Below are 16,334 nucleotides of genomic sequence, written 5' to 3' on the forward strand. Positions count from 1 at the left end.
GCGCAAGAGCGCCTGCGCGGCCACGGAAGTCACGGCCCGCGCCGCGCGGACGGAGCGGTTATCGCGCGGCCGCCCTTTCCCCCTTCCCGTTGTGCTTGATTCTGCGCTTCATTTGCCGGCGAGTCCTCCTCCCCCGCGTTGCACCATCGATGATGGCCTCGAGTGCGGCGTCCCTCGGGGGCGTCGGCGATGAGCTTGCTTGCTTGGGCCGCCGCTCGCCGCCGGCGTAGCCTGGATACCGCCGCTCGGCACGGCCAGATGGCGGTGCTGGTGACCTAGCGCGCATTCCATGCCGCGCGGCTTGTAGACAGTGGCCCGGAGCTGTGCCAGGACATAGTGGTGTCAAGCTGATGCTAATATAAAGATACCAATATCAGGAAAGGAGACAGGATCTCTCTTCCAGGAACGTAGCCAGGACTTTTTTTTCAGTAGGTGCCCGAGGTGATTCTTATATTGTACGAGGGGGGAGGTGAGCTCGATCGGGGGGAGGTGCTCTGGGACGATGCGGATGAAAGGAGGACGAAACGTGTCGTTTTACCGACGCCGTTTCACTTAGCCAGGCGACCGCGCGTTCTCTTGGCGACTCGTGTGACGCTGCTTCCAAAATTACAACGAAAAAATAGTTTAGCGCACGCTAACCTGATTTGCCCTGCAGCGGGCGCTGTCCCATCGTGGTACGCTTTGTCGACACGTAGGAAGGTGCCAGAGCGAGCTGTGACACCTCGCATGCCTTTTTATCTCCGTGCCAGCACTTTCTCCCGTTGGCGCGTTGAATGGCCTCTTCTCTCTGCAGGTTCGCTCCGTATACGAGTCGCATTTGTTTCCAATTTAGCCGCCCCATTGTTGCCGCAGCCCTCATCTTCCCCCTTCCCCAGCCTCCTTGCTCTCTCTCTCTCTCGCTCGGTTTTCCGGCATTGTTCGCGTCGCCGCCGCGGCGGGCGTCGTATACCATCTCTTGCTTGTTTGTGCTCCGGGCGATTCTTGTCTGTCTGTCGGACACGGCTTTGCTTCGCTTCGCTACGGTCTGCGCGCCGTCTTGTATTCGCTTCTCTGCCCTTTGGAACGCTTGACAAAAACAAAAATGTGCGGAAATGAGCTCGTGCTCTTTCTGTTGTTCTCCTGGGAGCGGGTCGCGTACACAGAACCCTCTTCTTTTGTGTTAGCCAGCAGAGCGGCTATGCGCATCTCGCTGACTCGCTCCGCTTTGTTTTGTGCACTCGTGCGCGACACCTGCGTAGTCGACGCCCCGCAAGAAGTCGCAACAGCCGCGCTCTCTCTCTCTCTCTCTCTCTCTTTGTGGCGTGGTTATAAATAAGCGCGCGCTCACCTTCTATTTTCGGTTTGGGTGTCGAGCGAATTGCTGCTGCGGCCAAGGGGTGTACAGCTTTGTGTGTGTACCTGAAGAACTCGTCAACACCGGCTCGCTCCTCTGCCATTCTTTTATTTCTGTTTTTCTCGACCCGTGCGACTGTGGTGGCTTCGGGATAACGCCTACCTTTCAACGGCGCGTTGATAATACACCCGTTGGTGTGCGAGCGGCTGCGACCTGCTCGCTTCGGACGTGTGGGAGCGAGCCTACAGAGTTGTTTTGCGCTGTGCCTTCCTTCCTTCCGCCCCGCCTCCCTCAATGGTTCCCACGCAACGTTTGCCTGTTTTGCTTGCGTCGCGTCGCTCTGCAGTTCGAAGACGCGTTCGAAATATACCTCTTGTGCACGTGCTGCCTTGTCAACAAGCAGTGTCCGGCGATGCCGCGCGATTATAATCGCGCCGCGCACTTCGCCCGCTGGACACACTCGAATGCGGGGTGGCAGCTTGTGCGTGTAATATGTTCGCTGATAGCATAGCCTGTAGGGATACGGCCTCCCCCTTTTTGTGGCGTCTAACCAGTTGATTATGGCCGCGGTCGCGTTTGTTTGTTTGCCACCCTCTGCCAGGGGAGTCTTAATTCGTGGTAATTCGAATACAGCTTAATATGAACGAAGTGGCCAATGCCCATCACAGGAGGCCTTCCAACGTATGGCGTCTACCTATCCTCGTGATGTTGCGGCGCAGCTGTTAACGGCCGTGGTTATCGGAACTCGGTGAACCATAACCCTCCACGGTGTCAACTGTGTACAGTGGACCAGCCTTTGCAGTTTCACTTTCTTCGGCATATTTGTACGCGCGAACAACCTTCAAGCAAAGTGTGAGCCGTTCTGTCGCTGCTCAAGAGGAAGGCAGCAAAATGAAGGAGGCGAAGGGGCCCTTTTTTCCCTTGCCGTCAACGTCTATCCAACTTCCCCTCCACAGCCCTAGCCGGAACAATCCACTCCCCACGTCACGGGGACAACGGTCCGTCTTCTTCCCTGTCCCGCCTAGCTTCTGCTGCAGCGTTGTTGTTGCGACTGAAGGAAGAATGAAAAGTGCACGGGCCTGCCCACTGGCTCAAGCTGTGCCACAATCGCTGCCAGGTGCAGACAGTAGGATAGTTGAGAGATGTGAGAGGAAAGACTGAAAGACGAGACCCGCGTCGCAAACGCTGCAGTGTCAGAGAAAGTTGACAAGTCGTAGAGCTCTCTCGTCCAATCAGGGCTAAGGATGACATTAAGTAGTCCCTCAAATATTTGAGCGGTGCTGTGACGATTACTTTACCAATTATTGCAGTAATTGAAAAAGGTAGTTCAGGATGATGCTTTGAAAGTGCAGCTAGCGTTTCATTCACCTCTTTAAGTTAACCGAGGAAGTCCGCAGTGGCGCACCACTTCGGTGGCCTGTTGCGAAGTGATGCGCCGCCATTCGTAAAAATGGCGTCCGCGGACTAGGCCAAGTCTCTCAGTGAGCAGCCACCAGAATTGCTTGCAGCCAAGGTGTACGCCTTCCCGAAGCGATATACCATGGGTGAATGTATACCAAGAGATAGCTGCACAGGGACGTCTGCCAACGCAGTCATCTCTGTCTCGGGCTCCCGCTAAAGAAAGAAGAGCTGATCTATTTTTATTACTGCGTACCTTTTCGCTTTCTCATTTGCCGCATTATTAGATTCTCTCTCTATGCTCTGTATCTCGCTTGCTTTGAGTGCCATCTTTTTTTTTTTTTTTTTTTTTGCCGAGTATCGTTTGCCTCGTTTTTTTAGACTCACGCGTCTGTTTGCAAAAAAGATGGGTGGCTTTCACTCCGGTATTCGCAGTATGCTTGTACGCAGGAACTGGCGGCTCGCTCTGCTTCATTAGCGCGACAAAGGCCCGCCTTTGACAATAGCAGTCGCTGTATGTGCATGCGCGGTGAATGAGAGCCCGTTCAGTGCGTATCGGCGCCCATCAAGTCTCCTTCGCATTCCTTTTGCTGGTTGCGTGTATTCTGTTTTATTGAGACGCTTTTGGAATTGGTGTTTGTGTTTTGCTCCCTTCGGGCCTCTCTGTTCTGGGGCAGCGTTCCTACATTGGGTAATTTCGTAGTTGTCTTTTTTTCACATAGCGGCTTTATTAGTGGGGTGTCATTGCCACCTGGCCACTCATATACCCTCTTTCTGTACGTGTCCTAGTTGTTGGCGTGGTATATGCTATGTGGGTTTAATTCAAAATGCTCGTAATGCACTCTAATACATTTCTGTGTTCATTTTTGTTCACTTTCTTTGTTTGTTTGTTTGTTTCTTTCTTTCTTTCTTTCTTTCTTTCTTCCTTTCTTTCTTTCTTTCTTTCTTTCTTTCTTCACTTCTGGTGACGTCACTCCCCTGCAGCCATTGGCCGAATTTTATGGTCGAGGACACATTCACCCTGGGGCTTCTAATGCATGGTCGCGTGCTTGTTTTATGCTCTGATCTCAGGGCAGCGCCAATACTGTAGCAACACAGAGTTCCCGTGTAGCAAAGCAATAAACAAAACCTGCTGCGGCTAATGAGAGAAGCTCATTTTATGAAGGAAGTAAGATGAAAGCGATTTCTAAGCTCGACGAGCTTTAATTTTAAAACTCTCGCTTCAGCCACCTTATGCACAGCTATACGGGTGGTAAAGCTCAACGACTGTTTCAACTCTGGGCCGCACTGTGTAGCTGCGTCGCTGCTTCTTTGAGGCTTTGCTCCTTCGATGAAAAGAGGCGCCTTTGTTGGAAAGGCATTCGAGGAGTGCCGTGTGACTGGGCTATTAGTCTCGTCCGCCCCACTGCTGCCAGTAAATATATATATACACACACACCTGCCCGCCTTTCTCCAGCCTCTCCGCGATACCAGTGCACCTGTTCTTTCTCTCTCTCCCTCTTTCACCGGTGCGGCGTCTGCACTGTTTCTTTTGGGTTTCAGAGGCGGTTCCTCCGCTGTCACTCGCCGAGGAAAGGTTACGAGACTGCGCGGGGTTGCGCTCAGGAATCGGAGAAGACGAAAGAGAAGATAACAGGAAGACATTAAAGAGAGAAAGCACCCCGTGCAGGCAGTGCAATTTGGGTCGGCGCATGGTGGGTCGGGCCCGAGACGTCGCCCGATTTTCTTCTTCCCCGCAGACACTGCTTCTCTGGGTGGGGTTTGGGAGGTGCATGGTGGAGGGGACCCGTTATTCGCTGCGCGCCACGGGTAGCGTGTGGGTGTGTGTGTGTCGGGAACTTGGCGCGCTTTCCAGTTTCTTCGCTTTCGACGCCCAACACTGGAGCCCATGTGTATACAGTCGGACACAACAGTATCTGCACCGCGTGCTTCGTCAACGAGCCCGATAGCTCTATTATTAGCCACCGGCTGGAGACCACACTTGTGGAGGTGAAAGTCAATAGCCTGTTTTTTTCACATTCACAAGTGTGCTTCTCCAGCCGACGGGTGATAATAGCGCTTTCGGCTTTGTCCAGATGCTTTCGCCCCCAACTCAGTCCGACCGGCGGTCCCGGCAGCACAGTCCGACCGAAGCGCAACATGACAGATTTGATTTCCCATGATAGCAAGCTATTACGCAGCCTGTGAGGCACGCTTTTTTTTTTAACGGCAGCTCTTGAATGCTTGTTGCGCAACGATCGTGCCGTTCTTGCGAGATGACGTTTCCATCATCGTCATCACGTCACCGTAGTCACTGGCGTCATTATCGCTCATTATCGGATGGAGTCATTAGCGGGAGCAGGAAGTTGGCATCTGACGAAGCCAGCAACTTTGAAGGCTACTTAGTGTGACCCCTATTTCTGCAACAATCCTTGCAAAGATGTGTCCGTGGGGGCGCATTGACTAATCTCTGCATTCCATTTAATTTGAGCTGCACAAATGACGTTTTTTTTTTCAGTGTTAGCATTAAAAGGGGAGGAGTGTTGAGAAGGAGGCGCGCGGCCGGTCAGAGAATTGCCAGTGGGGAGAGAGCACAGAGTGGAGGAAAGCGCAGTCGGGGCTGAGTGGTTAGAGCGCTGAGGAAGATGAATGCCAGGTGCGTGGGCTCCGCGAAGGGTGCGCGGCGCGTGGAGAGCACGTGTACGCGATATACTGGCGCATAGTGCGTCCCATGAATGGCGTTAATCGCCTGCAAATACTTTTTAACGAAGTCAGATCTTCACGGAGCATCAGCGACGAACAGTGAGACCAGCTGACTACAATTGACGACTAGCAAGCAGTATTTACCCGTTGACAGCGTTGTCCAAGTCTGAAGAGCGCATGTACAATCTAAACAGAAATGAGTAAGCTGTCTTCCAGCGCGCTCTCATTTATGAAAGGGAGTTTCGCTAGAGAATGGCTTACTTTCATTGTGCTCTCATGTATAGGTGTATTCGTGTTTAGAGTGTATAGGTGGTGTGACCAAGGTGAGAGCGCCTTCAAAGCCGCTTTGTCGGTGCACAAACAGGCCGCAGTCGAACGAAGAGAATCGCTGCGTTTGAGTTGGCAGTCGCGGAAACAATACGCGTGACCCATGGCGATCGAGATACCAGCGGCGTCGTCATCACTGCGCGAGCCAGCTCTGTGCCACTGATCACGTATCCTCCATGTGTTTGCGGCTGGAAAGCATTTGCCGGCCGTTCCAAATACGGGCACCGCTACTCGTCCTCCTCCACAAACTAACTCGCTGTGCGCCGAAACTTCCTCCACCTGTGGCAGCTCACTGCTTCTGGAACTTGCCGCGGTAACCTTCCGGCGCACTATCTTATCAGGGCGGGAAGAGCCGCCTGGTAGTATATATTAATCTTACCGCCATCGGAGCAGCGCGCGTGTGCACGGCTTCTGTGCTTGCCACTTTTCCGAGGTCCTTGCATGGCTATCCCGGATTCCTTGTGGCTTGAAGGTGCCGCTTTGTGTGTGCGCAAAACAACTCTCACAGGCTTTCTCGTTGTTGAGCGGGGATATAATTTGGAATACCTGTGTCCGCTCTTCCGCTTCTGGAGGCATGCTTGCTGACTCATGTATTGTGTATCCTTTACCCGGTGCACCGGAAGGAGTAGGACACGTCCGTTAGCAAAGTTGTCAGCTTGTCCGCGGGATTTGCTCCTGCTTTTTAACGAGGCCTCGTCGGAAATAAAATTGTGTTGGTTATAAAACTCGCCATTTTGCTGGAGGGAATTTAGGCAATCAGACTGGGTAATTCCTATTGGCTGGAGGGAGGCGCCGTCACCAGACCAGGAGATAAGTCACTTCCGGTTAAGGCATCAACAACTTCCAATGCTGTCGCATTGCCAACTCATAATGTAAATTGGTGTCCCTGTGAATTTTTGTCCTTTCCTTGCTAGGCTACGTTTTTATTGTATGCCTGCACATCCATTTGGCGCGTGCACTTATAAAAAGGCCGCGTTCCCAAAGGCAACCTGCACTCGCTTCTTCAGCCTTCGCTTCTGTTTATTTAATTTTTTTTTCTCTTGAAGGACTTTGCACAGATCAGAGGGAACAAACGCGGGTTCATGATATCCTAGTCGAAAGGAAAAGGAAGAAATGTGCTTAGGCAGGGCATGTAATGCGAAGGCATGATAACCGCTGGTCCTTAGGGGTAACGGAGTGGTTTCCAAGAGAAGGCAAGCGTAGCAGGGGGCGGCAGAACGTTACGTGGGCGGATGAGGTTAAGAAGTTTGCGGGGATACGGTGGCCGCAGTTGGCCACTGGACAGAGTTAATTGGAGACATATGGGAGAGGCCTTTGCCCTGCATTGAGTGTAGTCAGGCTGACGATGATGATTCCAATCGGCAACGCAGTACTTTCTTTATTGCTGCGCGAACCGAAAACCGGGCTTTCAGTGGGCGATTTGGATTCAAATTTAGGGTTCTTATTTTCCGATACGGGTTTTTTGCTCCTTCGCGGATTCACGGCTGTGCTGCGGATCGCCGTTTGGAACACGCCGTGAGATGGTCAGTGCCGAGAAGTTTCCCGATACACACCGATCGCCCACAGGTGAATGCCGGAGGGTCAGTAAATCGCAGGTGTAGCACATCTGTTCGGGATAGCGCAGTCGATTTCAATTACCACGTGTCTATTTCGCGGTGTGTGATGTCGTCCTGAAAAATGGGGCTTTTCCTGGTAATAACAAGATGCGATGTGAGAATTTTACGGGGATGTTCTGGAGCCTTCCACTACGCCACCTCTTCTTTCACTTTCACCTTTATTCGTCCCTTACGGCGTGGTTCGAGTGTCCACCGAGATACGTTAGACACTTACTGCGGCATTTCCTTTCCTCAAAACCAATTTTCAGAAGTGTGCTGATGAGTTTCTCTGGGACTCCAGTTGAGAAACAAAAAAGAAAAAAGGCTAACTTGAATATTCGCATTGGATGAACTTGCGAAAGCTTAATTTACTACCTGCATGCAGCTAATTGTTCATTTTCATCCGATGTTAAAAATAGAAACACTGCGCAGCACTTATAGACACAGTAAACGCTGCGCCATCGTCACTTAATGTGTGCTGATCGAATTCCTGCTCCAACGTTCGCGTGCACTCTAAAGAGGTCCGCATACAGCCACATCTAAAGTTTAGTGCATATGCCTTTACCCGTGGTCGCTTACTCTGGGCGGGCCTGTAAGCGGGCGCATCACGTGACAGTCGGTGACTGCGTCATCGCCATCTTACCCATGGTCTGTTGTTTAGAAGGCAGCGCAAAAATATGGACGAGGTACTGAGGAGAGGACACAAAAAGAAGTTCACCATGTTGACTCACGCCAGTTATTGGCATTGTTTGTCAGTGAGTCACGTGATGTATATATGATCATGGGCATATATATATATATATATATATATATATATATATATATATATATATATATATATATATATATATATATATATATATATTTAAGTAGCTATGGTCATATATAAGTTCATACACATGTCCATATATATATATATATATATATATATATATATATATATATATATATATATATATATATATATGGACATGTGTATGAACTTATATATGACCATAGCTACTTAAACTGCTCGTGTCGGGATTCCTTTCCCATCATCGAATGTTCCCTTCCTTTTTGCCATCTTAGCCTGGTACTTCTCTCGTTTTGCAGAGGAGCAGGCGGAAAAACTTGTCCCGGCCAACTGACGGCGTGCCAAGGGGAGCGTCGCGCGCGTCTCCGCGGCAACCACGTGGCTGCTGCCGCGACGAGCGAACACCCTCGACGGCTGCGCTGACGGGCGACGGCGAGAGCGCTCCGGCGACCTGTGTCAACCCCGCGGAGGGGCGCCTTCGCCGCGGCTTCGTCGTGCGCGCTTTCCGACGGAGTGGAAGAGAAATGATGACCCGCGCACCGCCGCCGCCGCTGCTGCTGCTTCTCGGATAAGTGTGCGCCCTCTTCAAGGCTTGCGCCTACTCTGTGCCCCGGAGCCGAACCTCTTTTCGCTCTCGTCAAGTGGGTCTGCGCCCCGCCCCCGCATCTGTCGGCAGTCCGCAGCTGTGCACTCACTTGGTGGACACGAAAGCAGCGCACCTCGAAGGTGAGTGGCGTCTGGTTCCGGGTGGGATGCGGTTGTTGTCACAACGGGCCTGTTTTATGTTGACCTTTATTTGCCCCGAACCCCTCATATGTATCCCACAGCCTGGATTCATTTATATTTGTGTGTATAAATTTATTTAGCCCCGTTCGGTTAATTAGTATAATACTGGAGCCGGAGAAAGATGTACAGCTTTTCGTGCAAAAAGCTTTCACCGTGAGCAATAAAGAGCGCCGTGTTGAACAGTACAGGATTAATCTCGACTTGAGGCCTTGGGGACCGAGATCTCGATCGACACGTGGGTGTTGCACCCCCCCCCTCCCCACACCACCTTTCCCTCATCAAGAAAACAAACAAAATCGTTGTTCTGATTGCTGTTAGTAAAATTCTAGATTTATAACGGAATGCGGATTTGTCTCTGCGGCGCTTGTCAGCTATCGCTCGTTCTGTGTAGTCCGAACCAAAGCGAAAACACGTGGATTTCGCATGGTGAAGAGCACGCACCGATGCGGGAGGCGGACGGGACGTGACAAAAAAATAAACATAGTTTTCAGCGAGAGCGTCGACTGCTCTGGTGGTCAGCGAAGGTCTTCGCGATGGACCCTTGCTTGAAACTTCAAGAATTACGACCGGTCGGGAATGACTTTGAATCAGCCAGGGTCCAGCGGACTTGTTTGAACCAGATACACCCGTCCGAGGTCAGTCGCGTCGGGTGTCTCCTCCTCGGGATGCCGCGCTTGCTTTTCCTGTCCTGTGCACTACCTTGAATGCCGGACACCACTGCTCTCTCTACTAGGATTTATTTACTTATTGAGCAAGCCAGGTCATGTGTAAGAGTCCCTACCTCAGCATGACGAGCTGGCGCACTGACTGGCGTTGATGACCCTGGAACAAGATCTACTCCATGCTTCTTGCAGCGTTGTGGGAACTTTCACTTTCTCAGTGCTGATTAGTCATGCATAACATTCCACTGGCACCATGCTTCTCTCTCTCTCTCTCTCGAAATGCCGGTGTCACTCGTTTATTTACTTTTCTTTCTCTCTGGTGCATTGTTCTATTTTCTTCTGAGCGTTGACAACCTGTATTAATGAACTATGTCACGTGACTCCACTTGCCCCGTTTGGCTCGCATTCCGACCGCATTGCGTTCTCGGCTCGTAATCAACACATTCCTTCACGGCTTGAGACGATCGAGATAAAATGTCTGTTGCGCAGAACCGCAATAAGCCGTCGTTGTGCGCAGCCTGCCGGCGTGCCCGCGTGCGGAGTAGCCCGCTAACCTGCGCGCTCTTTTTCGAAGTCCATCCTTCGTGCCCATTGGACTTTACTTGAAGTGCATGTTGGGCTGATCTGCCAGAGTGTAATTGGTGGTTACGGCATGGAATTCGCGCTGGATAGCCGTACTGTTGCTCTGTACTAGAATAGCGGTGAATTGTTCCTTTTTGGTGTCCGCGCCTTTCTGCATAAAGGTTTTGAATCCCGCTAATTTGGTTTGTCCTCTATTTTCCCGGAGCGCTATCACGTCCGGATTTTCCTCAGTATTCTGGGTCAGAAGCTGCAGGTGATCCTTCTTGGGAAGGCAATGCCTGCAGTTCCACTGCCATACACTAATTCCCTGCGGGCGGGGGGGGGGGGGGGGGGGGGCATATTGCTTGCGAACTGGTTGCATACCGTGTGTAGTGATCCTGGCTGCTAGGTTGTCGGTCATTTCTTTGTTAACTTCGTCTGTGATAAAGTTTTTGAATTCTGCCAGTGTAGCCGCGAATTTGGCATCTAGACATTCTAGATCGGCCTTTCTGTCGGCCCCCAATTTGGCAAATCTGAGGTCCACATTGTCGGCTAAATTTGCTAGCGTCATTTCGTTTTGTGTTGTCTTATGAGTCTTATGAGAGCACTGCTTGCGAGAGGACTGTCCTCGCGCCCGCGCGTGCGCTGATGCATGTGTCGAGCAGTTGACTGACACGTGAGCGCGCCTTGTCTTCGCTCGTGTCGCCGCCTGGCGGTGGTTGTCTTCATCCTCTCAACTCTGGCTTGGAGTCCTTTTCCCAGAAAACGGCGTGGTCGCAGGTGGGGCGGGGAACCCTTGTAACTTGTCCATTTTCCAAGGCGCTAATTGCCCCGTAATAATCTCCGCAGAGAAACATCCCCTCTTCTTTGTTTTTACGATTGCGTATAACTTGGCCTTGTTTTTTTCGGAACAAAATGGCGACAGGAGCACGCGCCGGTTAATTGCAGAAGCGAAGCTGGGACAAAAGGAATCGTCCGTGCACTGTTTGCAGCCGGAATGAGAAAAACAACAACTTTCAAAAGACATACGCAAAAACATTACTCGCTGTACTTTCCGTGTCATATTTACTTCGCAGGCGTTGTTTGCTTTTGTTTTTCACTACTAATTCCTTTTAATTACTAATTCCTTTGAGCTTGAAGGCTTGCTCTTCAAGCTCACCCCGTCTGCCCAATGACGTCATCAGGGTAGAGGATGTGCGTTGAGGTGCGTCAACCTAATCGATAGAGAGCTACTGTGAGGGAGCAGCGACTTTTTAAAACTAATTCTAAATTATAGGGTCCACTAAGAGCTTTCAAATTTCACTCGGATACACACAAGGACCACATCTAGTGATCTGTCGCACTAGAATATGCCCATCGAAATCATTTCTCCCTTTAACATCTTGCGCTGGTCTGGCGCATCATATATATGCTTGTGGTGGATATTTGAACTGACGTCCTGCACTAAGCGTATTTCGGTCAAATTGAACTTTGTAGTGTTATTGTTTTGATCCGTCAAAAACAAAATTTGTTCCCTCACACTCATACGTCGCAGTAAACTGGGATAGCCGCATTTATAAAATAATAAGTAGCAATCTTTGTTCGCTGCGCGCGTGCTCTTCACTGTACATATTTTTCCGGGATCTGCCGCCGCGGTGGCTCAGTGGTTATGGCGTTCGGCTGCTGAACCGAAGGACGAGGGTTCGATCCCGGCCAAAATTCTAGAAGCCCGTGTGCTGTACGATGTCAGTGCACGTTAAAGAACGCCAGGCGGTCGAAATTTCCGGAGCCTTTCACTATGGTGTCCCTCATAGCCTGGGTCGCTTTTGGACGTTAAACCCCCACAAAATAAACCTTTTTCCCGGATCTAGTTGGTCGTCGACCGTGAAACCCTCAGTGCACCATACGCCTCGAATATATCAGTTCATTGACATCTTATCTTCTGCCGCGCTGTTTACTGCGGCTGGCTCACGTGCAGCATGGGACGTCCTCCGATTGTGCAGGTGCGACACACCCCTTGGCCTTTCTTCTCTTCCGCTGCTCAGACAAACAGAACTGTTCAGCGACGTTTACTTGCGTCCGCATCATGCCGATGCTGCATCATGCGTACGGTTTCATAGTTGGGGACTGGAGACTCCGATTTAAAAACGAAAATTAAATGTTCATTAGTGCAAGATGAGCATGAGCAGACGGCAGAGAATAAGCGGCGGGGAATATGCTCTTCTATTCTGTTCTCTCACGTCTGTGTCCGACGCTGTTGGCGATTCTAAATTCTAATTCGTGCCTCGGCGGAGCACAGCGCAGCAGCGGCACGCAAGATGGATAGAAAGGCACAGGGGCAAGATGCTGCTTCGTTTTTTGTTTCCATCAGTCTCCCGCGCCGTCTGGCGCTTTACTCGGATGTGTGAACGTGCTCCAGCTGTGAATTCTTTTGTCGCTGCTTGTTCACTTTTCTCTTTGGCTTCGGTGCTTGACTGCCGCGCAATTGTCTTTTCGCCACGCAGGGTCACGGCACCGCCCCGGACGGAGGCCGCTGTCGTGACGTCACAGCTGGTGACGACGATGTTTTCGTGAGGCAGACCCACCTTGGACATCCCACACGTGTCCCCTCTTCTTCCTTCCCGCCTACTTGGTGCTCACGTGCGTGTGTGCTCACTACCCGCGCCATGGCGCTCAACATTGGCATCCTGCCCCACCTGCTGGGCGCGGCTGCAAACAACCTCAACAACAACAACAACAACGGCGGCCTGTCGCGCAACGCCGCCGGCGGCGGCAGCAGCAACAACAACAGCGGCAACCCGATGAACAGTGTGCGGGACAGGCTGTTCCACGCATTGTTTGTGCGCGTGGCACTCGCCTACGCGAGCGCGGTGCCCCCTTCGGTGCGGACTCTGTTCGAGTACGTCACGCTGCTCAAGGTGAGGGGGAGGTCGCCTTGTGTGTGTGTGTGTGCCTGGCGTCTCGAAGGGTCGGAAAACAAAACAGGACAATTCTGTCGTCACAACAGATTTTATTTTATTGTTTGTGCCCGTGAGCTTGTACTAACAACATACATTTTTAATAAGGGAGTAAATACTAATTGGCGCCCACCCAAGCGCAGCCATACGGTTACAGAGGAAAGCTATACAGCTTTCTCAGAAACCTCGCAGTTAAAGAAAAATTCGCCCTGGTCCGGGGTTCGAACCTGGGACCACAGCTTCACCGGAGCAGTCACTCTACCAACTGAGCTAACAGAAATTTTTGTAGTAACAACAGCATTCTGTGTAGTTACAACAAAAAAGTACTACCTAACAACAGGCTGCAGAAAAGTGCTGCAGGAAAATACTACGAAACAACAGAAAAATCTGTCGTTACGACAAAACGACAGAAGACCTTGCCGTATGTCTGACACGATTCTGTCGTTGTTTTTTTTTGACTGGGCCGGAGGCTACCTCGGAGGCCCTCATTCATTTAGCGTCTTTAGTGATTAGGTTGCCGAGTATTGCAGCTCGGAGACCGTATTCCTTTCAAAAATGTCTTTATGACTGTCCACGGTGCGTGCTGGGCAGCATTTTTTTTCTTTCTTTTTTCTCTGTCCATATAGACCGTGCATATATTGCGCCGTATATGACTGTCCATATATTGCCCCAGGGCCACATCTTTTATGTTATTATTGGGATTATACCAGCTATGCAGTAGTGGTTCCATTATTATTTTTCATTTTATTGTCTCAACATGCTATATGCCCATGTAGACTGTGCATCGAGGTGTGACTGTCTACAGAGTGCCTGTTTTGCTGTTTATAAAGGATGTCGGACGCAACTATCAAGTTTGCCTCTTCTGCTGACGAGGATATAGAGCGCTAACAGAAAAAAAAAAGTGGCGGCTTACATTCACATGTCTGCAAGTGTGTGGGCCTTATAGCTCGAAGGCCCTCTTGGAGGTTACGACAAAGTAAGCCTCTTCAAAGACTAGGTTCGGTTGTACTGTATCTCAGAGGCTATGCCGGAGGAAACGATTGCTCTTGCATCTGTTGCGACTAGCTTGCTGAGCACTAGCAAATGATGAGTGCCGTTAAATGGACAAGGGGCAATTTAAGATGGACATAGTCGATAGATTACGGTGTTGTAATGGCATATAGGCTGTTCTCACTGAAAAATAAACTTCAATACGTTGGAACAGACCACAAAACGGGTGTCGGCACCGCCGCTCGTTTTCTCAAAGTACAGTGACGTCAGGACAGTTTTTTTTTTTTTGGCGCGCGAATCTATGAGTATAGGCAACACCACCATTCGTTCCCAAGTGGCGATCTCGGAGTTCTTTTTGGTCTTGACGTCACAAGTTTGAATCAAGAGGCGGAAAAAAATTTAAATCCAATTTTCTTAGCAAAAAATTCATCTTTAACTGCCGAACAAGCGCCAGCGTGACAGACAGACGGGAAGAGCCTTCGGATCGATTTTTACTGAACAAAAGTTGTGTGGAGTTCACATCAGTCTCCCTTTAGCGTCCGGCGTAGCGCAGTCGCATGTCTCCAGCCCGGGTCCAATATGTTCTGGGGAATCCTACAAGCTGAGGAATTCATCAAGCGGAGGTCACATTTTAGCTCGTCGTGAGGCTCTGTGACCCGCGACTGGTGGTCACGGTACTGTGCATTATCGTACCGCATGGTCATCGCTGTCCATTGGCTCACCAATCGCTACCGCTCTGTACATTAACGTACAGTACGTGCGGAGGCAGGCCTCCGGTGAACTTCCTCTGTCTAGAGTGCGTGCGGATTTCGGACGCCTCGTCTTCGTGCAAGCAGCCATCCTGTTGCGGTTTCCCGGAAAACGAAGCTCTCCGCGTCTGTCCACAGCGAGAAAAAAACACCGCCTTCCCCGTTGCAAGTGCGACAGATACGGTCGTGCCCCTCCCTTTCGTCCCCGCCAACACAGAGACTTGTTGCGGAAGGAATTGAAGGAAATACGGCGGTAGTCCAACCGAGACGTTAAGAAGCCGCAGGCGAAGCTCCAAGAACTTATCGAGTTTCTTCTCCATGGCGGCGTGTTGAGAGTATTACTGAATTTTATTCGCAGTGCTTGGCAGGTGCTCCGTTAGGTGTGGATCGAGCGATGTTGCTTTGCGATAACCCGGCAGCGATAGACGTTACGTCGACATAGGGCTACTGCGCCCTGTGTACGCGCCAGTGGCCGCAGGGGTGTAGCTTTGTTGCAGAGCTGGCTTTGCATTATGCTTAATCGCGGTGCCAGTACACGATCGGGTTCAGTTCGCATTGTCGTAGCACTAAGCCGTAAACAAAAACAAACAAACAAGAAGGTCACAAAACGCATAACAGTTTGTTAGCGAATGATGCAGTGTTGGTTGGTCTGTGATCGTGAAAGAATTGATATATTGGCGTTGATATTTTAGAGTCGATGTTCTAGGTGGCCTATAGTGATTAAGGCATCCACCTCGTATTCGAGAGACGCGCAAGTGGCCGGGCGGGAGACGCATTTTAACGGAAGGCAGAGAGTAGAACGTAATAGCAAATCCCGGTGCTGACGAAGAGGCCATCTGCCCGGGCTATAAACCCGACCGCGACGGCGGAGTTTCGATGGAGGCGAAACGCTATTAAGGCGCCCGTGTGCTGTGCGATGTCAGTGCACGTTATGAAGATCCCCAGGTGGTCGAAATTATTCCGAGACCTCTACTACGGAACTTCTTCCGTTCTTCTCTTAGTCCCTCCTCTATCACTTCCCTTACAGCGCGGTTCAGGTGTCCAACGATATGTGAGACAATTACTGCGCCATTTCCTTTGCCCCAAAAGCAATTTCCCAAGAAAGGAAGAATGAGTAAAAGACTGAAGGGTAATAAAGTTTCCTCAGGGTACGGCGGGTTACGGCAGGCCCAGTGTTCCTGATCCCGGCGAACAGCTCCGGTAAACGGTGAGGTCATGCTGCTCAAGATGCAACCACGCTAGAAAGGCTCACTGAGAGACAGCAAACAGTGCTTCCACAGCAGAAGCGCAGTTGGCAACGCTGGTGTAGTGCTTGGCCGTCGCTGCTACGTCTCGTATGTCAGTTAAACCCTGGCGCTCAGTGGGTTTAACGTCCCGAAGCGACCCACAGGGTTGAGGGACACCGCAGCGGACGACACCGGATTAATTTATACCACCTGGCGTTCTTTAACATGCACTAATTTCACACGGCACACGGGCGTCTATTGCATTTCGCCTCCTTTGAAATGCAGCCGCCGTGGTC

General features: G+C 50.9%; 1 protein-coding gene across 4 annotated transcripts in view; it reads left to right on the plus strand.

Moving 5' to 3' along the window:
- LOC144110530 (membralin) overlaps positions 1–16,334 on the plus strand; it is a 184,479-nt gene that overhangs the window by 100,744 nt on the left and 67,401 nt on the right. For 3 of the 4 annotated variants that reach the window (XM_077643522.1, XM_077643524.1, XM_077643523.1), the window contains 2 exons: positions 8,428–8,854; positions 12,621–13,034. In XM_077643522.1, the coding sequence (XP_077499648.1) occupies positions 12,783–13,034 (252 nt within the window). In that variant the 5' untranslated portion in view covers positions 8,428–8,854; positions 12,621–12,782. The remainder of the gene's footprint in view (positions 1–8,427; positions 8,855–12,620; positions 13,035–16,334) is intronic. The other variant, XM_077643525.1, reaches the window with a different exon arrangement.

This window comes from Amblyomma americanum, chromosome 11 (assembly GCF_052857255.1).
Source record: "Amblyomma americanum isolate KBUSLIRL-KWMA chromosome 11, ASM5285725v1, whole genome shotgun sequence".
NCBI classification, from domain to species: domain Eukaryota; kingdom Metazoa; phylum Arthropoda; class Arachnida; order Ixodida; family Ixodidae; genus Amblyomma; species Amblyomma americanum.